This window comes from Plasmodium gonderi (assembly GCF_002157705.1).
Source record: "Plasmodium gonderi DNA, contig: Chr14, whole genome shotgun sequence".
Classification (NCBI taxonomy): Eukaryota; Apicomplexa; class Aconoidasida; order Haemosporida; family Plasmodiidae; genus Plasmodium; species Plasmodium gonderi.
Genome location: NW_021628939.1, coordinates 2,084,056 through 2,111,353, shown reverse-complemented (window position 1 = coordinate 2,111,353; position 27,298 = coordinate 2,084,056). Strand labels below are relative to the sequence as shown.

Below are 27,298 nucleotides of genomic sequence, written 5' to 3'. Positions count from 1 at the left end.
CGGAGAAGTTGTGCCCCATGAAAGTTTTATTTTATTATTATTTTTTTTTTTTTTTTTACAAATTTTAAAATCAGCTAAAGTTGAACCACCTCACAAGTACAGCTAAGATAAAGCAATTTTGAATGTAAGCACAGGAAAATTACAAAACGGAAGAAAACACCTTTTTTTTATAGGAATCTTTTGAATAAGCAAAATAAAACCGCACTCAGCAGAAGGAAAAAAGTATGGATATAAAAAGGAATCGTCGTAGGGAAGAAGTATCAGACAAGTAAAACGAAAAAAAAAAAAAAAAAAAAAAAAAAAGCAAAAGAGAAAGAGAAAGTGGAAAAGAGGCGGCGCATATGAGGACCGATCAGAGTGAGGTGGAGAAACGAGGCAGCGAGGAACACAACACTGTGCAATGTGACACAGCCCAAGTAGCCCATGAGGAGGTAAATTCTGAACAGGTATATTATAAATATGTAGACTCTACAGACGTCACCTCGAGATTTGGACATTTGAGTGCCTACCGAATGGATGAAATTCTGGACGAAACGAGTGAGGATGACTCTGTGGTTCCACAAAATGGAAAAGAGGAAGAAGAGGAAGTGAAAGGCAAAGAAGATGAGGGAGAAAGCAGAGGAAATTACTTCTACATAAACGATGTAATAAAACACAACTACCCATTGGAATATGAAGAAAATAAAATATACCCAAAAGTGTATTGCTATGAACCAACAAACTTTGAAAATTTTAAAAAGAAGATAAAAAATCAAAATGAGCTGAGGCATTATGAATGCTATTCGTCCACGATGAATGAATTCTTTTACAAATACAATGAAAAGTATTATGAAGATATTTTAAAAAATGAAAGTTTTAAAAAATTTGCATTTGAATTATGGTCTAATAGAAGTAACATAAAAAACGAAACAGAATATAACAATTTTTGTATTCAGCTAAGAAAAAAGTATAAAATTTGCCCTTCGAAGCATCAGATAAGTGTTGCATTACAGCATCATTATTTACAAACAGTACGGATCTCCAAAGAGAGTGAAGAGGCGAAGGCCACTTGTTCGGATAGGTGTGCTCTAGTGGGAGAAGAGGAAAAGCAAAATGAAGCTCCTTCATCACACACCTCGGACGTGTCAAATCGGCACAATGTATGTGGTGAAGCCACCACAAATGAGGAAGAAGAAGAAGAAGAAGAAGAAGAAGTGGAAGAGGTGGTAGACCAAAGAGAGGAAGACGAAATTACAGTGAACAAAAAAGGGAAAGACGTAAAATTCGTTTTAGAAAATGTAAACAAAATGATTGTAACCACGGAGATGAAAAATTACAAAGACTTAGACAAAGAAAGTGTACATTTCCTACAAATAAATAAACGAAAGGGTGTGCGATCAAACAGTGGAGTGTTAGTAGTAACAATAATTACGCATCCGCACAAATTCAGTTGTAAATATGATTGTCACTATTGCCCAAACGAACCAAATCAACCGAGGTCTTATCTTTCCACAGAACCTGCAATATTAAGAGCTAATCAAAACAATTTTGATGTGATTTGTCAATTCTTTAATAGAACCACCACATTAGTAAATAATGGACATGTAGCAGACAAAATTGAAGTACTTGTATTGGGAGGTACTTGGAGTTGTTATGATGTTGAATATCAAAGAGAATTCATAAGAGATGTTTATTATGCTGCTAATATTTATCCTGTTTTAAAAAATAGAAGAAAAAAATTCACTTTAGAAAAAGAACAAGAAATAAATGAAAAAAGTAATTGTCGAATTATTGGATTAACTCTTGAAACAAGACCAGATCAAATTAATAAAGATGAACTTATTAGACTACGATCTTATGGATGTACAAGAGTACAACTAGGAATACAACACACAGATAACTATATTTTAAAGAAGGTTAATAGACAATGTACTCTGCAAGATTCTATAAGAGCTATTTATTTATTAAAAGAAAATGGGTTCAAAGTGGATATCCATTTAATGCCAGATTTACCGTACTCAAATGTGAAAAAAGATATAGAAATGTTTAAATATGTATTAAGCTCAACTGACTTGCAAGCAGATCAGTGGAAGATATATCCCTGCGAAATTACTCCATTCACAAGGATTGAAAAATGGTACAATAATGATGAATTTAAACCTTATTTCGAAACAAATAAAAATTTATTAATTTTCTTAATTTTTCTTGTCAAAAAATGTATTCACCCATGGATACGCTTAAACAGAGTTATAAGAGATATCCCAAACCCGTCTATCATAGCTGGTAATAATATTACAAATATGAGACAGCTTATTGCTAACGAAATGAACATACGAAATATTTTTTGTCAATGTATTAGATGTAAGGAGGTTAAAAATCAAGAAATCGAAAAAAAAAAAAATTCCATTTTTTTACAAATTTATCAATATCACACCTTAGGAGGAGAAGAATTTTTTATAACATTTCAAGGAGAAAAAAAAAAAGGGAAAAAAAATGAACCCAAAATTGGAAAAAAAAAAAAAGTCTCTGCCAATTCTAAGCGAGAATGCAAAAACATCAAAAAGGATATTTTTGGCACCACTGCTGAAGAAGCAATTGATAAGAACATAGAATCGACAGAGGGGTGCATAGGACTATCATCTTTTAACATGTCTGTGGATGATTCGAGCATTACCTGTACGCACGAACCGGTGGAGGAAACCCCGTTGCAAGAGCAGAACGTAGAACCAGTTGGTAAGGCGGTTGATAAAGTGGTTGATAAAGTGGTTGATAAAGTGGCTGGCAAAGTGGTTGATAAAGTGGCTGGCAAAGTGGCTGGTAAAGTGGCTGGTGAGACGACTGACAAAGTGACTAGCCAAAACGTGAACTCACCTGATGTTCCTGCCGAAGGGAATCGGTGCGCGCGAGATGACAAGAATGAATATGCACTTTTAGGGTTTCTACGACTTCGTCTAAGAAATAAAAACAACTATTGTGATGACAGACCCTTCCAATGTTTAGAAAACGCAGCCCTGATAAGAGAATTACATGTTTATGGATCTTTATTAAAACATGACGATTTTAAAGATGATTTAAATTTTGTTCAGCATAAAGGTCTTGGAAAATGTTTAGTTTTAGTGTCTGAAATTATTGCTTATTTTTATAATTACGAAAAAATGGCTATAATTGCTGGTATAGGTACCAGGGAATACTACAAGAAGTTGGGATATGAAAAGGAAGAAACGTACATGACTAAGATGTTAAAAAGAGATGAGATATATGAACAGTATTTATTAAACGCACATCGGATAGGTAAACAAATAGTTATTTGCAATTACAATTTGAACCATTGTCTCCACTTAATGCACAAGAAAATACCAGAGCCGTGCAAGTACAAGAGAAGTGAAATTGAAGAAGACCTCAACATATTTATTAACGAAAATATCTTAAAATTAGAATCAAATGAGTATAATTACTTTCACTGTAAAAATGAATGCATTAATGTGTTAACCATAGATGTGGAAAATGATTTGATTTCAAAAAGGAAGAATAAAAGTAGTTCGGATAAGACGATGAAATGGAATTTTCCTTATACCATTTTAAACAATTGGATAAACAAATTTACCTATTCATACAACACCAAAAGTTGGGTTCGAAATGCATCTTTTTTTTTTTTGTTTTTTAGTACGACTTTTTTCATTTCTGTTTCCTATTTTGGACGTCGAAAAATACGCAATTTGTGAATTTGTGAGATTCCATCCCCATCTTCAACTCTCAACTTAAGGATGGTCTCTTTTCTCTTTTTCTTTTTAAAATTATATTTTCCAAACTGTCGGTGCATGCAGAACAGCGGGTGGTACTATATAAGCACCTTTGGCCCACGCATTTTCATAGTGGTAGGAGAACGGTACCAGAGTTAATATCGTCACAATCGTACGCGAGATGGAAGTATGTTATACTCTCTTAAATTGTGGGGTCTCCCCGGTTAAGCAGTTGAGCATGGTCACGTCTCTCTCTCTCGCTATATACATATATATATATATATATATGTATATACACGATGGCATTACACTTTTGCATAAATGAACCAGTTTATTAGAAACAACTCAACAAACTTTTCTTTGCCCCTACGTGATTGAAACAGCTTCTTTGAAGGAGAGATTGTTTTCTTGTCACATTATGCTTGAAAATAATAAAACATCACAAGGAGGAGAAACAACTCTCTAATGGCATGTCGTAATGTATATATATGTACATATATATATATATATATAATTTCCATTTCGAATGTTGGATTACTACACAACATATCACTCTGCACCCCCACTGTACAAACATGTACAGAAGAGGTACTTTTATATTCGTACGCATAAAATTAGATTAATTTGAAATTCCCTTGTCAATACGAGCAACTATGGCATAAAACAAAATCCTCGCGAAATGTATAATTTAAAAAATAGACAGAACATGCAAAAAAATTGCTTTTCCATATATATATTTTTGAAAAAGGGTAGCTTCTTAAGCTGACGCCAAAGAAAAGAAAATTAACGAAAACCGAATGAGCTAAAAATGAACGAAAACAAAATGATGCAAAATAAAGAGAAACACAATTATTGATGCCTCTTCATTCTTTGTACGATCAGAACAAACTCGCAAAAGAAATTGGAAAAGTTAAGCCATCTCATTCTGACAAATGTTGAAGCAATGCACGAAATTGCTTCATCTATCATCTTATCATCTTCCCCATAATAAATACAACAATTGAGGGGAAAAAAAAGGGAAAAAATTCACAGCAACAATTTTATTGTGAATCCCTGTTTTTAAGTCATCACCCAACTATCTTTTTTTCTTTTTTTTTTCTCTAAAGTTTAAATTTCCTATACTTTCATTCGTTTGCCCAGTTGTTGTCCATTTATAATATTGTGAAGTGTATAGGTGGTATATGCATGTACATACGTATATATATATATATATATATATACATACTCGTGTCCACTCCATGCATACAAATATATGTATGTATTTTAAGTTAATGTACACGTATATTTGTGAATATATGCTATGTATGAAATTTTTTATTTATCTTTTTTATTACGGTCTTTTTTGTTTACCCTATTATAATATTTTGTTGATGTTTTTTTTACGCTACTTTTTTTTACGCTATTTTTTTTTTCGCTATTTTTTTTGCCATTTTTTTTTTTGCCATTTTTTTTTTCATGTAACGTATGTTCAATTAAATAATTAACATTTAAAATATTTTATTATATGCATATAGGGAGAGTATATAAAATATATATGCCTATACTTTGCATGTATGTTCATACTAATTCGTTGATTTTTTTGCGAATTTCTACTGATTCCTACGTATTTTTATTATATGTACGTCTTCACATATAGTCATTTGTACTAAATTATTCCTTTTTATTATTCATGTTCATACTTATTTGTACAAACTTACGCTTCTTTCTTATGCATGTTCATACTTATTTGTACAAACTTACGCTTCTTTCTTATGCATGTTCATACTTATTTGTACAAACTTACGCTTCTTTCTTATGCATGTTCATACTTATTTGTACAAATTTACGCTTCTTTCTTATGCATGTTCATACTTATTTGTACAAACTTACGCTTCTTTCTTATGCATGTTCATACTTATTTGTACAAACTTACGCTTCTTTCTTATGCATGTTCATACTTATTTGTACAAATTTACGCTTCTTTCTTATGCATGTTCATACTTATTTGTGCAATTTTATATGAACCATACCCAACCTGCGTATTTTTATATACGTTCCCTTTTAACCCTACCAGGGAAAAAAACATCGCAACTGCACGTATTTGACTAGTACCCCCGCCCCATTATGTTAAAAAGAAAACAAAAACAAACATAAAGGAAGTAAAGAAGAGAGGGGAAAAATAATGAAAAAAGAGAAAAAAAAAATGCAAATATGCAAAAAAAAAAAAAAAAAAGAATGATTTCCACACGTCCATTCTTTTCATATTATAAAAAGCAGTTATACTGTACCTCCCCCATCTTTCCCCCATATAAAAGAGTGACCTATTTGTGTATAAAAAGCTGTATGCATTTTATCCATGGATCATATATACATTTTTACGTGCATAATATTTCGAATAGTTCTTGCGACCCTGTTTATACATCACCTCAGTTTGCATATAAGCACAACACGTCTACTTAAGTTTTAATTCAGCCTGTACATACATATTTATCTACGTATTTGTGTACCTTTATATGTACCTGCTTGTTTAGGTGCTTCTTTGCATGCCCATTAACCGATCCCTTCACGTGCTTTACCTACTTCTTTGCTTTTGCAAATTGAATTTCTCTCCCCTCCACCTTATCCAGGCGTGTCCAAAGCACAGTTGTGGTTATGTACACATTAGACTTCACTAACCTTCGGCTGTATTTCGACATCACCTTTCTCTTTTTTAACAACCCATATACCATTTTTCACATGTTTTGAAATTTAGTTCATGTGATGATAAAATCATGCATTTTGTGTATATATTTTTACTATATATACTTGTGCAACGTTTTAAAACTTGCCTAACACGTAATTTCTCTTCATCGGTGTGTTTCGCACACAGGATCTTATTTGTATATCATATGTTGAAGTTTTTTTTTTTTTTCTTTTTTTAAAACATATTTGAAAGGAAAAATAAAAAAAAAGGAAAAGGGCACGTGACAAATATAAAATATTCACAATAATTTTTGCTATTCTGTGAATTATTTCCTTTTAGCAGAAGTAAATATGAATATGGAACAAATTGGAAAAAAAAATGAGAAGTAAAAGAGAATAAAACAAAATCAGTCAGAGCAGTACAAAATCAACCAGAGCAGTACAAAATCAACCAGAGTAGTACAAAATAAACAGAATAAAATAAAAATTTTACATAATTATGCACTAAATATTACAACGTCCATTACAATTTATGACAACATATTTTTGCTTATACTCTTTGATGAATGTGCATAAATACATAAAATTCTAGGAGCAATAGTATTTCAAATTTTTGCTTACTATTTTTTTGTTTCCCATTTTGTGATCCTACCTTTTTTTTTTTTTTTTTTTTTTTTTTTTTTTTTTTTTTTTTTTTTTTTACCTTTTTTGTTTGATTTGTCTTACCTTGCTACATCGGTTTTTCTGTTTCCTTTTCTTTTTCTTTATGTATATCCCTCTTTTTTTCACTCTCTCATTTGGTTGGTAACTAAACAAAGTGTATAGAGAGATTATACTTATGTTAGGTCATGTGATCCAATGCATACATGACGTACACATCTTTTGTGGAGCTATGAATGTTTCACGCTGATATTTTTTGTTTCTGGTTCATATTTCACATTCGTCTGATTAGACCATTTGGATATATTTTCTTTTTCTTTATTTTATTATTTTTTGAAATATCACTTCTTTTGTGTAACTCGTTTGGATAGGAAGAACGGAAAAGAAGAACCTCTACACCCTTCACAAGTTGTATCAGCACAAGTTGTATCTGCCCAAGGGGAGAGACTCGCGTGCTGAGTAACTGACCATTTCACACCAGAACGTGTCTGAAAGAGTAATTCCTACCCATCTGCACACGCACCTCATCTCCTACACCTGTCGCCCTTAGACTCAAACAAGAATTATGAAATGCACAGAAGACTTGTACAGAAATGATCCCATTGCAAATGATGAATTTTCGGAGGAAATAAAAAACTTGAATGATGAAATTTTCAAATTGAATAATGGCAGTATTAGTATCATGAATGAGGAAGAGAAAAAAACAGAAATGAAAAAGGAGGCAGAAGTAGATGCTTGTTCACTACATCCCAGTGAAATGAGGGATCTTTTTTCATACGAACAGGTAAAAGAAGGTAGCGAAGAGCATAATCCAAATTGTAGAGGTGGAGACATGGAGGATGACAACGATAGAGTTGGAGAAGTGGATAAGACTAGTAATAATAACAGCGATAGAAATGGAGAGGTCGATAAGGCTAGTAATAATAACTGCGATAGAAATGGAGAGGTCGATAAGGCTAGTAATAATAACAGAGATAGAAATGGAGAGGTCGATAAGGCTAGTAATAATAACAGCGATAGAAATGACGAAGTTGACAGTTGCTTCTCACCCCAGGGGAGAAGGGATCTACTTCCCATACAATCAAATGAAGTGTCCAAAATGGATAAAAGCAAAAATGAAGAAAATAGTGAATCCAACATTTTGCAGGACACTTTGGAAAATAATTATGAACATGTACAGGTGAACATTCTTAATTTCGATTTGACAGAGGAGGATAGTAATGCCCGAGAAGAAAGAAATGAAGACAAGCCAGAGGATAGTAAGATGAAGTTAAAGATTGAGAACCTCCTTAAGTTGATAGGACTCCTCAAAGCCCAGATAAATCAAAAGGATCACGAAATTTACAAAATGGGTAAAAATTTTATCATATACAGGACGCATTTATAATTTCCCCCAGTGTTCTCTTTGTGATAATTTTCTATATCTGTGTCTATCACACTCACGACAATTCTATTTTCTTCTTCTACGTCTACTTCGTCGATTTCTTTTACTTCCACTACTTCCACTACTTCCACTACTTCCAATAGTTCCACTACTTTCACTACTTTCACTACTTTCACTACTTCCACTACTTCCAATACTTCCAATACTTCCACTACTTTCACTTCTTATCTTTATATGCGTCTGCTTACACTGTTCGCCATTCCTTGTGCCCTTTTCAGAACTGGATTTCAAACTGAAAAAGGAACAACACGAGAAAAATGAATTGACACTGAACGACATACTGACAGAAAATGAGAGCTGTTCAGAAAATACCGAAGGAGGAGGTGGAGGTGGTGGGGATTTCCTCATAAGAAAAATGAAAAGTATTTTAATTTCTCAAAACGAAGAAATAATTTCATTAAATGAAGAATTAAAGAAAAAATCGAAAGAATTATTTTATTTAAATGAAGAAAATATGACTAAAAATGAAAAGCTAGCTGAATTGAAAAAAGAAATAGAACAGAATTATATGCATTTGAAAGAATATAAAAATATGAACAACGAAATAGAAGTTAATGCAAATAACAAAATGTATCGTGTGGAAAATTGCCTTAACCTGACGAACAAAAAATTAATGAAAAATGATATATACATTAAAGAAAATAAACTGAACATGGAAAAACAAAAAAGAGTAATAAAGGAATTATACAATCAGTTAAATAAAAAGGAAGAGCAAATAAATGAACTACGAAGCATAATTGAAAGTATTGAACTTAACAACAGTAGAGATATAATCAAATATAAACAAAACAATACAGATCTTATTAATAGATTAAGTTTAAATAATTCTTTAATGAATAGCCAGAAAATAGAAATCGAAAATATGCATATGAATTATAAACAATTAGAAGAAGAATTAAAAAATAAAGATAATGAGCTGAAAAAATTACATAAAGGCTTACTAGCCAAAGATGAAGAAAATAGGAAAATGCTCCACGATATGAATCGCTTAAAATTTGACATGGAAATTAAAAACATAGATGTTGCTAACATCAAGCAGAAAATCAACCATATTAAGAAGGAATGTGCTATTCTTTTGAAAAAGCAAAAGGACAGATTCACTAGTGTAATTAACGAGATATACAAGGAGAAAGATGAAATTATTAAAAACCACCTCGACGAATTCTCCAAGTTGAACGCACATTACAATGAGGCCCTGGTTTCCAACGAGAACGTCAAAAATGAGGTACGTTCATGGCATCCGCGAGTCATTCGCAAGTGCACTGACACGATCGATCGATTAAAAACACAGATGTTCATACATCCACCCCCATTTAACACCACAGGTTAACATACTAAAAGATGAACTCCTTAAAAAATCTTGTGAAATGGAAAAGCTGCAAGATAAACTTCTGGACTATGAATCCAAACTTCTCGTATACGAGAATAATAACGAAATTAAGATCCTTAAAAAAAATGAAGATCACCTGAGAAAATTACTGAACAAGCATACACACAGAAATGAAAAGCTTCTCAATACAACTCTCCTGTTACAGAAATCTACCTTAGAAAATAACACATTAGAGAAAAAAATCATTGAATTAAAAGCAGAAACTTATAGAAAAGATCAAGAAATTAAAAAGTTACAAGAAACAAATAGTAGAAATAAAAATTCAAATAGAAATATAAATATTGGAGAATCTGAAGATGTCATTGCATTAAGTGACGATTTGAAGAATCTTAATGTAAAAAATTTTTTGACGTATGGTGAAGATTTCCTAGATGCAAATAATAATAACCCAATATTGGATTATAAAAGGAGAAAGGAAAAAAACAATGCGCTCGATCATATGTTAATCCAAAATGAGAATAACTTGATAAAGCTCAAGCAAGATCCAGCGGAATATGTTGCATCAGTTGGAGCTGATAGGTCTGTTCCATTGCTCTTACCCTTCTCAGCAGCATCGGCAATTTCAGCAGTTTCAGCAGAATCAGCAGCACCACTAGAATCGGCAGAACCTGTAAAACTAAATGATGATCCTGTCTCCATAGCACTTTACGAATTTGGCCACAGCTTAAGAGAAACAAATATTCCATTCAAGTTCAGCAAAATAAGTGAAAACATGTACCTTCTGAATGATAAAAAAGTTTTTATAAAATTTATTAATGGAGATTTGTACATTGAAAACGACGTTCATCAACTGGTCAAGCTAAATGATTACTTGTTGAAAACTGAACCCAGCTGATCTTTTTCCATTCATGCTGGATATGAGCACTCGCAAAATATGTTCTGAGGGTCACGCCTACACCATGTATCACTCCAGAGATATATACATATTATACATATATATATGTATACAAACAGATGTGGAATGTTTTTTTTTTTTTTTTTTTTTTTTTTTTTTTTTTGTGCAACTCTTCCTGCAATCATATTTCTATCCTCTCCGCCTTTATTTTTTTTTTTTTTTGTTTTTTTTGTTTTTGTCATCTGTTGATTAATATTTATCCCTTAAATTTTTTTACATATCTCAATTTTTATTGCGCACAGCGCATTGTTTGTTACAATTAATACACCGTTTTTAATACTTTATAATTATTCGATAATACACGAATTTGGTAAATCAGTTGTAACACAAAAAAAAAAAAAAAGAAAAAAAACAGACATATTATGTGTATGTAATGCCAAAAAAATCGGCTGCGTGCCTCTTCGACAGACAGATTATTGTGGTTCAATCTGAGGTGTGGTGTGTGTGTACCTATCCTCAACCCTCCTCCAAATGGACAGTATGATGCACACATGATGGGGGAGAGGGTGGGAGCAATGATGTAATGCCAATTTAAAAAATAAAATAGTAAAAAAAAAAAAAAAAAATAAAAAATAAGTGTCTAAAACATGACATAACATATGCACGAAAAGAAATGGTAATTATACACGAATTCAAAAAGTCCAGGGAACCAAAATAATTTGGAAAAAGCATGTGCGAAACTGTTTGACAGACCACATGGGAGTTGTGGTGATCGTAGGCATGGAGAAATAATGCTTATACGGTGGAAACATATATGTACATATATATATTTGTGTATATATATATATATTAAAAAAAATAAAGTAATAATGAAAAAGGCTGCTTCCCAAACAACCCAAGCACGTGAGAGAAACCTAAGTCGACATTCATTCTATAGATAATTACTGAGGGCATCCTTGTCCACAAAGGACTCTATCTGATTCCAAAGGTAATCACATGTATCAGGTGTCATCTCTCTCTTATCCAGTTGTAGTTTATGCCACATATTCATTTTTGTATTCTTAGGAATGAGACACACTTCTAGCTCATTCTCATTATCCTTGATGATTTTAAGTCTAAAAAGTTCCTCAATAAGTAGAAAAGTTTTTTTGTATCTTTCAGAAATGGCTAACGTTTTTAACTTAACTGCATCTGTGTATTCTTGTAATTTTTCAATTTTGTATTCTGCCTTCTTTAATAGCATTTTTTTTACCTCATATTTATTTTTAAGGATATTTTTTTTTTCATCAATTTCATAAAAAACTTTTAATTTCTTTTCTCCGTTTGTATTACCATCAGAATCACAAAATATGGATTCACATTCTTTCAATTTCTGTGAAATTATTTCATATTCTTCATTAATTAAATTCCTTTTGTCTTGAATAACTTTTTTTTTATTTAAAACGATTTGTTGTATATTTCTCACATTCTCATTAATGCTATTTGTTATATTTACAATTTCGCTTATGTATTCATTTTCTTTATCAAAATTTAATGCATAATTATTTATGTTTATAACATTTTTGTAAAGAACATCGATATCATTTGCATCATTATTGCAATTCGTTATATTATGAACAATTTTTCTATAAAAGTTATGTTCGCTATCATCTATGTTACTTTCTAAAATATCTTCTTTCTGTAAATTTAAGGATCTCATATTTCTCGCTTCACTTTCGTTCATACCTATTGGCATCTTACTTCCCATCATCCTTTCGAAACAACTCACACCATTGTTACTACTACTAGCGAATTTTTGTCCCTCTAAATAAGGAACAGGAATGGAGAAATTACACAAATCTGCTTTCTTTGATTCTATAAAATTATTCTTCAATAATCTACTAAATTTGGAGGAACTGTTTGATGCTATATAACGAGTCGCATTGTTATATACCAAGCTCTCTTTATCTAAATTATACATAAGACTACTCATGGTGCTACCATTTCTTATATCGGATTTTTTTTTTTTTACATAGGAATTAAAATTTTCCTCACTATGTTTTTCAAATGTACATGAGTGAAACAAATCATTGTGATTACTCATTGTATTATTCATCATTTTTTCGCTATTTGTGTCTGTTATATAATTTGTGTTCCTAATACTTCTTCTATTAAATCTTGTGGAATCTCTCAGGTAATACAACGAATTATTAAAATTCTGATGTTGGTAATTTTGGTTTGGGGCTACAAGTGTGTTATTCTCATTTCTTTTCTGCCTTTCAATGTTTTTGTAATTCTTTTCTGCCACACTGACTCTTAGGTTATCTTCACAATTCTCCCCCATCATAACATTTGCCACACTCGCCCTATTCATTCTCTTAGTCATGTCGGTCTCATCAATCTGGTCCATCTGGTCCATCTCGTCAGCCTCAATTCCATCAATTGCATCTATTGCATTGTTAGCTCCCTTCGCCCAATTCGACCCGTTCACACCTTTTTTAATCTCGACAACCCCATTATTCATCGTATTCCCTGAACCCACCACTTCTACCCCACTTTGTGGTTGGATCATCCTGCTCATCATTGTATCCTCTTGATTAATTCCATAGAGGTTACTATTACTACTGTTCAGATTTGCAAGACTGACACGTGCTAATCCCACCCCACCTCCTGTTGTATGGTTGCTGCTTAGAATATTTTCATTAGAATGAAGAATCATATTTCCATAACAATTTGTTTTTTCATTCGCGCCATTTGATGTATCCATCATATTAAAATGATTGCCATATTGCAAATTGCTATTATCATGTCGATAGCCCCTTGGGACAAATCGTTTGTTCTGTATTTTAGTCTCCCTTCTTCCATTTTCATATTCTCTAACTGGAACTTTGACATTATGATTATCGGGATCACTTCCGTTTTCACCTATATGACGTCCCCCTCCTCCTCCTCCTCCTCCTTCTCGGGGTACAATTCCTTTATTTATATTTTTTTCTATGGCATCATATTTTCTCTTTATGGGAGAGGCATACGAATAGATGAACTCTTCTGACTTGTGTGCATTCTCATATTCATGATTAAGAATTTCCTCACTTTCATAATTGTATGGCTGATTACACAACCTTTGCTGACTGTTCTTATGGTTATTACTATTACTGTTGTTAATGTTATTACTATTTCTATTGTTATTACTATTGTTAATGTTATTACCATTTCTATTGTTATTACCGTTGTTAATGTTATTACCATTTCTATTGTTATTACCGTTGTTAATGTTATTACTATTACTGTCGTCGTTTGCCGCAGCACTATTTGCAATAGCTCGAAGATTCCCATTTTCCCCACTCGCATTCAGATTTGTATGAACGTTCATATTAGAGTTGTAATATTTATTCGAACTTCTCTGATTTCGCGCCATTAACCTATTCAAATAAGATTTTCGTGAATCCTCGTTTGTAAAGTTTGTTGCATTCAGGTGAGGTGTTTTTTTTCCCCCCACTCTTGACCCTCCGTTATTATTATCATCTTCATTACTATTATTTATATTATCATGTTTACTATTGGCATTATGATTGAATTTAGAAAAATCTACGCGTGAAACATTGTATGAACCCTTTTGATTGTTCTTGAGGCTACTTTTTGGTGTATGCTTAAATGGGTGATTATTCGTTCTCGGTTTCAAATGGGAATTCTTTGCGAATGCAATTTTGTGTGTAAAAGTCGGATTGTGCGAATTTGCACCTGTTGTCACATTCTCCCCTTCATTATAGGCCACATTTTTGCTGACTGTGCTCAGGTGGTTTTTATCCTTGTTCATAAACCTTACCCCCCTATTCTGGCTGCTAATAAATTCGGTAGTTTTCAATTTCGACTTAACTGACACCTGATTCATGTCTCTGTCGTTTTTCTGAATAAGTAAAGATGATGTATCCTAAAGAAAATTTTCGCTTTTTCCCTTGGCATCCCGCTTTTTACTCTCTCGCTTTTGAGTTTTTCGCTTGTTACTTCTTCAGTTTTTACTTTTTCGCTTGTTACTTCTTCAGTTTTTACTTTTTCGCTTTTTACTTCTTCGGTTTTTACTTCTTCAATTTTTACTTCTTCAATTTTTACTTCTTCAATTTTTACTTCTTCAACTTTTACTTCTACAAATAGACTCTTTTGGCAAGGGGTCGCAAAATGTTCAGGGTTAACAAATGAATGAGTTTCCTTACACGTGTTTGTAAGTGGTGCATATGTATATACATATATGTGTGTGTTTTTCTTTTTCTTCTTCTTCTTCTGTATACAGAGAGCGAAAGCATCTTAATGTTAACAAAAATAACCGTTTTAATACTCCCCTACAGCATTTCCCACGTGGATGTTAATAACTCGACATGTACTTTGGTGAATGTGCGGGGGAAAAAAAAAAAAATCTTCTTCGTTAATGTTGACAAGGAGCTTCAACATGTGTTTACACATTTTGATATTCATACATTTATACACTTATTCATTTGTGCATTTATTCACTTGTGAATTTGTACTTTCAGGGTGACACATCTTGACATTTTAAAAACCGTTTAAAATTATTCAAAATAGGTGCCTAAACATTTCCCGTTTAATTGGCGCAAGTCAGTCTGGGAAAGTGATTTTTCGGAATCCCCTACCTGACTGATCAGTCCTGTGATATCGGTTAATATGCGTGGATATGCAGAAATAGACATAATATATGCGTGTACATGCATATACATATATGTATATATTTTACTCTTCTGTATGCATGAGTGTGTGCTACCCATGCGCATGCACCCGAGTATCTGATACAAAGTTGCTCGTACCTTGCTTGAGCAATGTGGTTTGACTTTATAATCTTTCTATAAAAAAAAATGTCACATTAAAAGAATAAATAAACAAACGAACGGTTGAAATACGTATGTTTAACACTCACCTGTGTGAATTATGCGATGAAAAAATGCTTTTCCTTTTGAAACATGTCTTGGTAATGAAATAAAAATGTATGCATATATATATATTTACGCGCTTATGTTTGTATTTGCTTTGCGCTCATGTTTATGTATGAGAGTGGGATAACTCGCCAAAAAAAAAAAAAAAAAAAAAAAAAAAATGAGGAAAATAACGAAATAAGGAAATAAAATAAAACAAATAGTAAACTTTTCAGCAATGTATAATTTTTGTATTACCAATTCAGATAATTTGGTTAAAAAAAAAAAAAAAAAAAAAAAAAATATTAACAAAATGTCATGAACAGTTATGTAATTTTCAAATGTAAAAAAATTTACGTATTTTTCACATGAATAGCAATATTTTATTTTTATTTTTTTTTTTTTTTCCTTTGCTAGCTTTAATTTGGTGTGCAACATGAAAATTTTCTTACAAAAATAAGGAGGTATATTTGTGCATTTATTTTTTATGTAAAAATATATCATATTTTTTTTTTTTTTTTTTTTCTTTTTTTGGGTATTTCTCTACACGCTGTTTTTTAAGGTGTATAATTAAGCGTTTTAAAAAAGTGCTTGCTTATGAGAATACACCTGTGTATATCCATATTTCCATTAATCCGACTGTGTAGCCAGTGTGTGTGTGTCGAGTGTGGTAATCAAAACGGTGTGAAGAACGGAAATGTTTCTTCTTACAACCAGATTATTTGAAAGGTTTGAACGAGGTTATTAATTAGGTTTCTATAAAGAACACTAATGTGTATAGGTATATATATATATGTATGCACTTATACACATGAACATATAAATGTTTAGTGCGCGAACTTCTTACAAAGTGTTTGGTATATAGAGTTGGCAACCATTTTGCTAAGGGCAAAATGAAACGTCGTCTAACCCAAAGTAGACATCCCGTTTATTCATTTCTCCTACAAGTTTCTAATATATGCACTGGTTTATGCGAATGAATGTTCAATCGAATTAGTGCATAGTCAACTTCGATTTGGCACATATTTACTTAATAATATTTCTTTTTACCAAAAAATCTCTCTGTCTGATATTAGACATCCTCTCAGTAAGAAAATGGTAAAGGTGAGGCAAAATAAGAGGGAGAAAAAAAAAAAAAAAAAAATGACGAACCCTTTTTTTAACGGGTATATACAAATTCTTTCCATAATTGTAGTTTTTCCAAATAACTTTCTTGTTCTCACGAATTTGAAAAAAAAAAAAAAAAAAAAAAAAGACATCTGATATGGTTCATACAGGATGGATTTATTTTGGTATACCTTTTGAATATTTATAAACATTCATATTCTAAGCGAGACAAGAGCACGCAGCCTCACTTTCACCAGCTTGCATATTTTTCCATTGTGACAATTCCTTGTCCTTCTTTTTTTCATAAAATAAAAAAAATAAAATAAAAAATAAAATGTAGAATGAATGGGAAATGTCAAAGGAGGGAAGGTTAACGGTGAATATGGACTGTCCAATTTAAACACGATGCATGATGCTTGTGCTGGCATAACATTTGTGTCTATACAATGGCGACGCCTCCAAGTGAAAGGACACCATAACGTTTCTGTTCAAGAATAAACAAATTATTAAGTTCATGTGTGTGTGTCTAAGGGGAAAATAAGGCATGTATATATATATGCATGCTCAAGCATATATATATATATATATATATATATATATATATATATATATATATTTTTTTTTAAGATAAAGACATTTTGCGCGTCCTCCTTATGTGTGCAGGAAGATTATCTTCATGTCTTAATTTGCTTGCCATCCCAGTAAATAAAGGCAAAAAAAAAAAAAAAAAAAAAAAAAAAAAAAGCAGCATTTTTTAAAATGCACACTGGGAACTTTTTTCATCAGACAGGTAGAGGCTAATCAGAACGAAGATATATTGATGCTATATAAGTGCATAAATAAATAAAAAAAAGTTATATAGAATCCTCTTATGCTCATAGACGAATGGAAGACCTTCATCGGCATAAAAAATGTAGTGTCTAAGTGGAGGTTTCCCCAGCCGCTCTTCCTCCCGTACCGTTCCTTACTTAAGTAGTTTTTTTTTTTTTTTTTTTTTTTTTTTTCTCTGCCGCTAATACATTCCCCAGCAAATAGTAAATAAAAGTTTTAAAGGTACCTATAAGAACTTGGTGACACATTAAGGCATTTTTGCTTTTTTGAGAAACGTCTACAGTGTTCATCATATATATATATATATATATATTTATATATTTTTCATTTTTTCCTACCTTTTCCTATTTTCTTCATTTTTTTTCTCTTTTGGAGATATATTTACGAAACTGCTATGAAACGCGCTGCGCTTTTCCCACACATGCCCATTCGCATTTATGAGTGCATGACACATTCTCAAACAAACACATAGTGATTAATTGAAAGTGAAGGTACCTTTTCTATATCTTCCCCTTAACATGCAAATAACTTCTACCTCATTTGGTGAAAAAAAGAAAAGGGTTATGTGACGGTGGGTTCTATTTGAACGGATTGGGGCGGAGCTTCTTTTGAGAACTCTCTAGGGGTCGCAGGTGCATGTATTTATCAGCTTTTTCTACACACGAGAGAATGTATAAATGTGTGTAAGTAAGTGTAAGTGCAAGTGCTACCGTGTGATGCACCTTTCACTACATGAGCAGTTATTCGTTCAGTAGCAGGATCTAAAGATTTGCATTTTCTATAATATACAACTTGTAAATCCAAGGAGAAGAGGAGAGTACGTCCCCTTCACACCACTATCACGGCCATCAGCATATGTACGCATTGAAGGAGTCATTTTAAAATTCACACCACCCAAGGGCTTACCACTTTTGACCCTTAGAAGGGAATACTTATGAAAATACTGAATTAATCGTTAAAGAAGGATATGCATGTATAGATGTTCAAGCATACAAAGGTTACTCCACGAACGAATGGAAAATGCAACTATTTTAAAACATGAAAAGGAAAAATTTGCATCAGACCCAAATAAGGTGAAGAACCACATCAGACCTAAATAAGGTAAAAAACTATAGTAGACACACATTAAAAGATATATAAAATTTCACTCTCACCACCACCATGTCTTCATGGGTTCGCACACACTAAACGGACATTTTAAACGGCGTATATTATTCAAGATATAAAAAATACAAGGTTATTATATGTATATACCAAGACCTTGGAAAGGTGTGTGAAAACTCTCGTATGCGATCACTAAACTTTAATAAAAAAAAAAAAAAAAAAAAATGGATAAGATGGAAATTTTTCAAGCATATCTGAATAGTGATAATCATAATGGAAATTGTATGACTGAAAATCACTACATTGTTAAAAAAAGAAACGTTGCTTCTGAATGGGCATTTTACTGCTTTGATGGTACTAGTGATCAGAATAAAGAACATATAAATGATAAAAAGAATTGTGAAATATTTCAAACGGAAAGGAGGAACTATATAAGAAGTAGAAAAAAGCACATATCAGTCATTCGAAAATGGATTATAAAGGCATCAAAAATTAATTCAGGTATAAAGAATCAAATTATTGTAAGAAAAAGAAAAGAAAAAATTCATACACACGGAACTAAAAAGAAAAAAATTCACTATTGTCATAGCTTTTCCTTTTTCAATCATAAAAACAAAAGAAAAAAGGACCCTTTACAAAGAAAACATCATCCGTTATATCAGATTTATACCTCCTTCAATCTTCTTGACAATAAATATTACTATAAAAATTGCACGAGTGAAATAACCAGCTGCTGCACCATACTCTATTTACCACATGTGCTGAGGCAACATGTATATCATTTCAAAGGAGTACCCAAGTTCCATTTTTTACATCCTGCTTATGAATTGTGCAGAAGCCCACATGCTTCTTCTACTCCTGCCAATTGGGCCAACACTTCCAGTGCCATTCTTAGTACTGCCACTCTAAGCACTGTCACTCTAAGCACTGCCACTCTAAGCACTGCCACTCTAAGCACTGCCACTCTAAGCACTGCCACTCTAAGCACTGCCACTCTCAGCACCGCTACCCTCAAGGAGAAAGGAACGTGCGCTATGAGGTGGAAACGAAAAAATAGTCATCGTATGACCAAGTCCCAGTTGGTTAGTGATAACAGGTATTGCCATTTCACAAAAATAGAAAGCGGGGTGGGATATCATAATAGTCCCTTCATGTCGGTACTCGTAAAATGGGCATTCAGAAAATTACCCCTTTCCTCTCAGAATGTGCTTAATTTCTTTCATGGTTGGTGCATGATTAATGATGAGAAGAATAGCGTAATTAAGAAGTCATGTGGTTTTATGCTTCTCATAAGCAGGAAAAAACAAACTGACAAAAAAAAAAAAAAAAAAACCAAAATTAGCCAAAAGATAAGCCAAAAGATAAGCCAAAAAATTAGCCAAAAGATAAGCCAAAAAATAAGCACAAAAAATCATTTTAATAGTGTTTCCAAATCGAGTTATAGCAAGAAATGTGTTATTTTTCTTGGCATGCATTCCTGTGGCATGTGGCATTATCCTGCCATTGATTCAGTATTACTCAGTTTTTCCGCACCTGTGGTAGCTGTTTCTCCTCCAGAGGAAGAAAAGGAAGATGAAAAAGATGAGGAATGGGTGAAAGAAACGAACGAAGCGAAAGTAAGTGTGTTCCGTGTTTGTTCCTCTGACCCTCCCACCACTGTTCCCATCTGTTCTCCCGTTTTTCCATTCGATGGAAGAGAAAAATCCAGCCAAAAGAAAGTACAGCAAGAGGAAACACACTCTTTGGACTGCTGTGATAATAGGTATGGCAACTCCAAACAACATTATTTGATTGCACATCTAGCATCCATGTGCATACCATCTGATCTGAGATATGAAAAAAGCATTAAGTGGAATACCCGATGGGCAAGAAGTATTATGAAATTCACGTATCCAAACACAACACTGTGTTCGAATTCCAAAAAAAGGAGAAAATTATTCCTATGCATTAAGAACCCAGTTTTTCTCATCAGGGTTAGTAGAATGGGTTCATATACACAATATAATGGCTCAAGAATAAGATTAAGAAGAAGAAGAAAAAAGAAACATGCTTCTTATAAGTTATTGATAATACAAATTATTCTTCCTTGTACATACCATTCTTATCCTTTCAACAAAGAAAGTTATAAGAACATCACATGTTGGGATACTTCCAATTTTGGAAAAAAAAAATTTTCTCTACTAAAAAAAAACAAGAATATTGAAGATTACTACATCTGCTTCAATATCTTAGATCACATATCTGTCCTCAATATTTACGAGTTAGATTCTCTTTTTGGAATCATTAATTCTTTTGGTAGATGCATGGATAACTTCCTGAACCCACACGACATATGTGTCATATTAACTGACAAAAAGGAGAGAGTCGTCCCCTATGTGACTATAGGGACTCGAAGGTCTAAACTGAAAAAATATGGGACTCCGAATTACAGCAAAATTTGGTGCAGGTGGAAATGTCGTCTTAAGTTATGCTGTATGAACTATCCCTATTTACCCAGGCCCATCACGATGGAAAATAAGAATACTGATGTGGAGAAAGTGAAGAAGGAGAAGAAGGAGAAGAAAGCGAAGAAGGAGGAGGAAAAGAAGAAGTATGCGGATAGGTACATAACCAATGATGGCTTCTCTGAATCCAGATCTAGCATCAAAAGACCATCCAACTACACAGAGAAAAGTGCAAATAGATATGCTTTTTCAAAGTGTAATAAAATTGTTCACGACACAGTGCACGACATATGCAAGATGAGGGTCGTTAAGAGGGATGAACATTCATTTTATTTCGATCGAGATGGAGCCAATATCTCTAAAGGAAGTAAAGTGGGGGCGCCTGAACAACCAGCTTCCAGTACAATATTCCACATGGATCTACACAAAACCAGGAAAATGATGATTGGCAACCAACGAGCTACTCATTTGAACTCAATGAAGACAAAGAAATCTACGCGTGATGATCGAACTGGTTGCAGTAGTGTTGGAAGTGGTGACAATGATAGTGACAGCCAATTTGGGAGCTGTAAAAATATGTACACAATTAAACATCACCGTAGTAAGGCACCAAATGAAAGGAGAGTAATCAGCCTATGGAACAAAGACATTATGGATTCTCTTGCTCTGAAGAACCCCCAAGAAAAACCAATCATTCAGCAGGAAAAGAGTTTTAAAAATGTGAACTTAAATTTAAAGAAAAGAAAATGTAAAGATGAAGTAGAGTCATGCAAAGTAAACACAACTAGTTATGACATCTGCGAAAGATGCATAGAAGAAGTGAACCCAGAAATGGATCAAACAGAATGTAAAATGAAAACAAATGACAAGAACAACACATTAGTTACAAGGGGAATCTATAAAAAGAACATATCAAATGACCATCATCTTTACAAGAAGAACAGAACCAAAAAAAGCAGACTTAAATATTCTTACGATACAAATTATGGATATAGTTACATAAATAGAATCACTAATGTTTCAGACAATGAAAACATGTGCCAAGAAAGCTACTCCAGATGTGATGCCAATTGTTCGAGTACCTCCTCCAGAAGAGATGATAATAATGATGATAATCTCTACAATGAAATGTATTTAGATGATATTCACATGGGAAATATAAACGAATCAGCAAAGTTAAACAAATGTCATAATGATGCAGACACTAGCATCCCCTTATACAATTATCTAAACGACATGGAGAACACCAATTGTAATTCAAATTGTATTCATAGTGTAAAAAAATGCATGACTTCTACTATGGAAGAAAATAAAAAAAGGAAATCGCACATATGGAGTGATTCACACAAAAACACTATTAGTGAACATTCGCATAAAAAAAAAAAAAATTCTCTACGCAGTGGTATCCCCAATTGTAACTGCAAAGTAGAGGAATGTTTTTCAGAAAGGGGTAATATGACAAATCGGCTAATGTCAAACCATTCTTGGGAATTGAATCCATTCTCTTGTACAGATAATTGTGTTGAAGTGCCACATCTGCGTATGGATGAACAAAAAGGGAATGCTCTTTCGGGACAGAGCCTCCAAGGTAAGCACTCCAAGAATGAGTTGCACACCAGTTTAGATGCAGATTCGAGTTCAAATATATATCCAGATGCAGATTCGAGTTCAAATATATATCCAGATGCAGATTCGAGTTCAAATATATATCCAGATGCAGTTGCAGGTTTAAATATATATCCAGATGCAGTTGCAGGTTCAAATATATATCTAGATGCAGGCACCGATTCAGATCTGGAAAAAGGCATGCCGGCTGAAAAACCACAATTTGACAAGAGCTCAAGTGACGAGGAATCCCGCTCGGAATACTCAACACCCATAGTGGCTAGCCAAATGAGGCTAGAATCGAACGCCTATATGTATATTCCCAACATTTGGCAGATGAAATCGCTGGAAGTGCAATTATCAGGTACAACTAGCGGAAGCATCAAAGGAGTGATAGAAGGACACGGAGAACAAAGTGATCACACAGTGTTATCAGATACGAATGAAAGAGATCCTATTCGAGAGAATTTGATGTATAATACTTCAAAACATGGGGAGAGTACCTCGTCTGTGGGTGAAGAGAAGGTGCAAAGAGATGCAGTGCAAAAGGGTGGAAGAGAAAAAATGAAAATGTTGGATAGCTATATGAGTTCTGTTTTGAGTGATGATTTACCACAGGGTGGTTGTATCGACAACATTCCAGGTACTGATAGAAACACCATGTTGGATAATGGGTATGAACCAAGTGGTAGTAAGAACAGTGGTAATAGTATTTTCAGCAGCTACAACTCGGGAAATTCACGAGAAAAATGTGTATCAAACTTGAAAGATGAAGAAAATGTTGATCTAGAAGTGGCAGTGATGGAAAGACATAGCAGTATTCTTATAAACAGAGGAATAAAAACAAAGAAGTGTGTAGATTACTCTTTGTACAATACATATGCGAAATCATCGTTCTTACAGTGTGCAGAACAAGCAGATAATCATTTTATAGGGAATTACTTAGACCGATATAATGATGAAAATTTCCATCATTTGAGACAGAAAATAAAATTATGCTTATCTAGAACATTTGCAAATTTAAAAACAACTAGCGAAACGTGTGTTCTTCATTTTACAAATTTAATATTTGATTTGTACATAAGCAGATTCAATTCGAAAGATGAAATAATAGAAAGTATAATAAACGATATTGTAACTGAGGAGAAACAATTTTCAGATGTAATGATTCAATTATTAAAAGAATTTTATCCCAAGATTTATAACGATTTTATTTTCAAAGAACAGTTAAAAAATAAATACAATATATTGTACAAAGAATTAAAAGATTCATGTGATTTGATTTATCATTTTATAGCAATCATCTGTCTCTTCATATCACAGAAATATTATAACTATAGACTTATTTCCATTGATCTAATTGCAAAGACGTATTGTAAGAGTCATTTAGAAGGACTTCGAAAAGTGTATTCATTGAATAATGAACTAATTAAGGATGCTTCTCCTGATTATTATTCAGCTACACAATATTTGGATTCTACATTCTCATCACACAGTGTTAATAAAAATTTTGCACTAGAAGTGGAAATATGCATATTAAAAAAACTGAATTATGATTTGTCTATCCCAACTGCTTATAGCTTACTGGATAGTCTACTAAAGGCTAATGAAAATATAAATTTTTTAAAATTAAAAAATGATTACAATTCCACAGAAGGGGAAATATTACTCCGAATTGCAAGTATTGACAATATTTTCTTAAAATATAAATCCTCCACATTATCCATGGCTATATATGAAATTTTAAACTTCAATATATGTAAAGACAAGATGCAGAAGGAGTTGTTTAACTTTTCCAATTTTAAGGAAGATTTTTCCATTTTGCAGGATGCTACTCCACCATGTAATTATTCTCCCCCTACAGCAACAAGCAAGGTTGTAAATGGAGAAAAACAGATAACATCTAGTAACGCACAGGATGACACTTCTAACGGTGCAACTAACGTGGATGATGATATGGCAACTACAGATGTGCAAATAAAAAATGAAGTAATCGAAAAGAAAAAAAGGAACGAATTGAAACTCCTGAAGCGACAAGCCAGGAGCCTCATAATCGCTGAGGAGGAAGATCGATTCATCACTGCATCGAAGTATATGAATGAAAAGTCCAATCTCTACAAATGTGTTAAACAAACTATTATCAAATTGTGTGACATTATTAAAAAAAAAGTCCCCAAATATTACTATGAATCAGATTTAGATCGAACCGACAGGTTAAAAGTCTACATGAAAGGATTCCACAAAAGTAAACGGGAATACTTGAACAGACTTCGTACCAGGATAAAGATGCATGGTGTACAAAACAGGGGAAGTATCCATTCCAGTTTGGACAAAACCATGGGAGGGGCAGCAGAAGAAGAGGCAAAAGAAGATGCAGCAATCGAATCGGCTGCGACCCCTGGAGGCGCCCCACAGTTGAGCACTCCAGAAATTCCAAGAAGCAAAAAACGCAAAATGGTTGATGAGAAGAAAGATGAAGAGAAGTTTCTGAACGCAAAAAAAAAAATAAAAAAAAAATTCAGAAAAATCATAAAACATCTGAACATGATCTGTTGGGAAGACATTCCCATTCACTATTGCACTTCCTATCTCATTCAAGGAGAAGAAGTCAAAATATACATAAAAAAGGAAACCGAACTAGAAAAAGAAAAGAATAACAGCAAACAAAATGTCGAAATGAAGAAGAAAAATTCCTTAAGCGACACAAAGCTTATATATACCAAGCCAAGCAATAACAATCGCAAGAGCAACACCACGCATGAGAAATCCAAAAAGAATTATGTTATAGGGACAAGAACAAAATCAACTGATGAACATCTCGTACTTTATTACAACTTTATTAGCAAACTGAAAAGTAGACTTATTGTAGGCCTCAAATATTTCCTACGTCGAATTAAAAAAATTAAGAAAAGACAAGTGCTTGTGTCTTATGTCAATTTGAGCTATCTTCTTAACAAGAAAGGATTAAGGAAAAAAAGAAAAAAAGAAAAAAAATATATATATATTCCATTATATAAACAATTAATTAATGAAGTGAAAATTTTTTTTATGTGGATATATAAATTAACAAATATTGAAATTAGGCCCTTAATTCATTTCTCCGATCTTAAACATATAGCCGCTATAAAATATTATGAAAAAAATTACACCAAGTATGTTAAAATCAACTTTATATCTTCAACTGAAATGGATAATAACGCTCGTGTTGTCATGAGAACCACCAGTTCAGGTAAATGTACCGACTGTACATGTGATGAAAGCAAAAACAAATGTTACAGCGCAAAATTGTTATGCACACACAAAAAAAACGAACTCAAGAAGAAATACATCCAAGAAGTTAATAAATTTAACGAAGAAGAGAAGAAAAATCTTTATCCCTACTTAAAAAACAGCAATTCATTGACCGATTTGAGGTGTGAAAAACGCACGAACAAGTGCGATAGCGGCGGGGATGCAAAGAAAAACGGAAAAAAAACAAAAATGAAGTTCGCCCTTGAAAAGTGTGCAAAATATGAACTTGTTCATAATAAAAATAATTCTTATGAGCAAACTAGCCAAATTGATCAAAATGATAATTGCGAAATGGCTAGCTGCCAAAAAAAAAACAACAACAATAATAATAATGATAATAATAGTAATAGCAATAACTATAGTAGTAATAATATTAATAATAAAATAATGGAAGGGCAAGGTGGGAAAGACGAAGAGGAACAAAAAAAAGGTGAAAAGCAATTTGAAGAACAAAACACAATGGATGATTCATTTGAACGTAAAAAGGAGTATGCATCTCTGGAAAAGGAAAAACTATATTTGGAAGATAACACTGAAAACTCTAATCAAGTATTTTCAATGCCAAATTTTGAAATTTTTGCAAAAATCAACACCGATTGGATAACCATCAACGATCCTCAAGTAGACGAATGTGCAAAGGAGTTAATGGAATGTTTCTTAAAATGGAAGAACAAAAATTACATTTCGAAAAACTGGACCTTTAATGAGTATCCAAATTGCAAAGAGTACTATTTTTCACTTGTGTTTGGAGATCTCAAATCGTCCGAAACCTTGAAAGGAATTGTAGAAATGATGCATATGAAATATAATCACCTCTTAAATATATACAAGGAAAGTAACATCCATAGTGACTTAATGGGATACGACTGATAATAACGGAGAGGAGGGGAATGGGCAATGTACGAAAGCAAAAAACCATCTCTGGTAGCTAGTCATTGGTCCAGACATTTTGGCGAAAAACCTCGTCTTAACATGTAGCGTGGCATAATGTAGCGTGGCATAATGTAGCGTGGCATAATGTAGCGTGGCATAATGTAGCGTGGCATAATGTAACTTGACATAATGTAACTTGACATAATGTAACTTGACATAATGTAACTTGACATAATGTAACTTAACATAGTGTAACCACAGTACTTATACATATGTATATACATATACTTACCATATTTAGCCCTCCCCTCCTTTCTGCAAACATACTTCGTGGTGTGCCTTTTGCACCCCTTGAGGAAAATCCATAAGCAAAATTGAACAGAAAAAGGTATTGTATAAAATGAAGAAAGATGTAATGATCATTATGAGTGATTAA

The 27,298-nt window shown here is 32.8% G+C and overlaps 4 protein-coding genes across 4 annotated transcripts; 3 read left to right on the top strand and 1 right to left on the bottom strand.

Annotated features, from left to right (window-relative positions):
• Window positions 1-341: 341 nt before the first annotated feature.
• Window positions 342-3,701, top strand: PGO_144520 (histone acetyltransferase; the record flags this gene model as incomplete). The annotated part of the gene is made up of 1 exon (XM_028690442.1): window positions 342-3,701. One exon carries the CDS (start codon window positions 342-344, stop codon window positions 3,699-3,701), a length of 3,360 nt encoding a protein of 1,119 aa, XP_028546243.1.
• Window positions 3,702-7,605: 3,904 nt separating this feature from the next.
• PGO_144510 (hypothetical protein, conserved) lies at window positions 7,606-10,709 on the top strand (the record flags this gene model as incomplete). Its single annotated transcript, XM_028690441.1, has 3 exons — window positions 7,606-8,392; window positions 8,703-9,709; window positions 9,810-10,709. The coding sequence occupies 3 exons, from the start codon at window positions 7,606-7,608 to the stop codon at window positions 10,707-10,709; spliced, it is 2,694 nt and encodes an 897-aa protein (XP_028546242.1).
• Window positions 10,710-11,640: 931 nt separating this feature from the next.
• PGO_144500 (hypothetical protein, conserved) lies at window positions 11,641-14,580 on the bottom strand (the record flags this gene model as incomplete). The annotated part of the gene is made up of 1 exon (XM_028690440.1): window positions 11,641-14,580. The coding sequence occupies one exon, from the start codon at window positions 14,578-14,580 to the stop codon at window positions 11,641-11,643; it is 2,940 nt and encodes a 979-aa protein (XP_028546241.1).
• A 4,293-nt stretch (window positions 14,581-18,873) lies between these two features.
• On the top strand, window positions 18,874-26,859 carry PGO_144490 (hypothetical protein, conserved; the record flags this gene model as incomplete). The annotated part of the gene is made up of 1 exon (XM_028690439.1): window positions 18,874-26,859. The coding sequence occupies one exon, from the start codon at window positions 18,874-18,876 to the stop codon at window positions 26,857-26,859; it is 7,986 nt and encodes a 2,661-aa protein (XP_028546240.1).
• Between the last annotated feature and the right edge of the window lie 439 nt (window positions 26,860-27,298).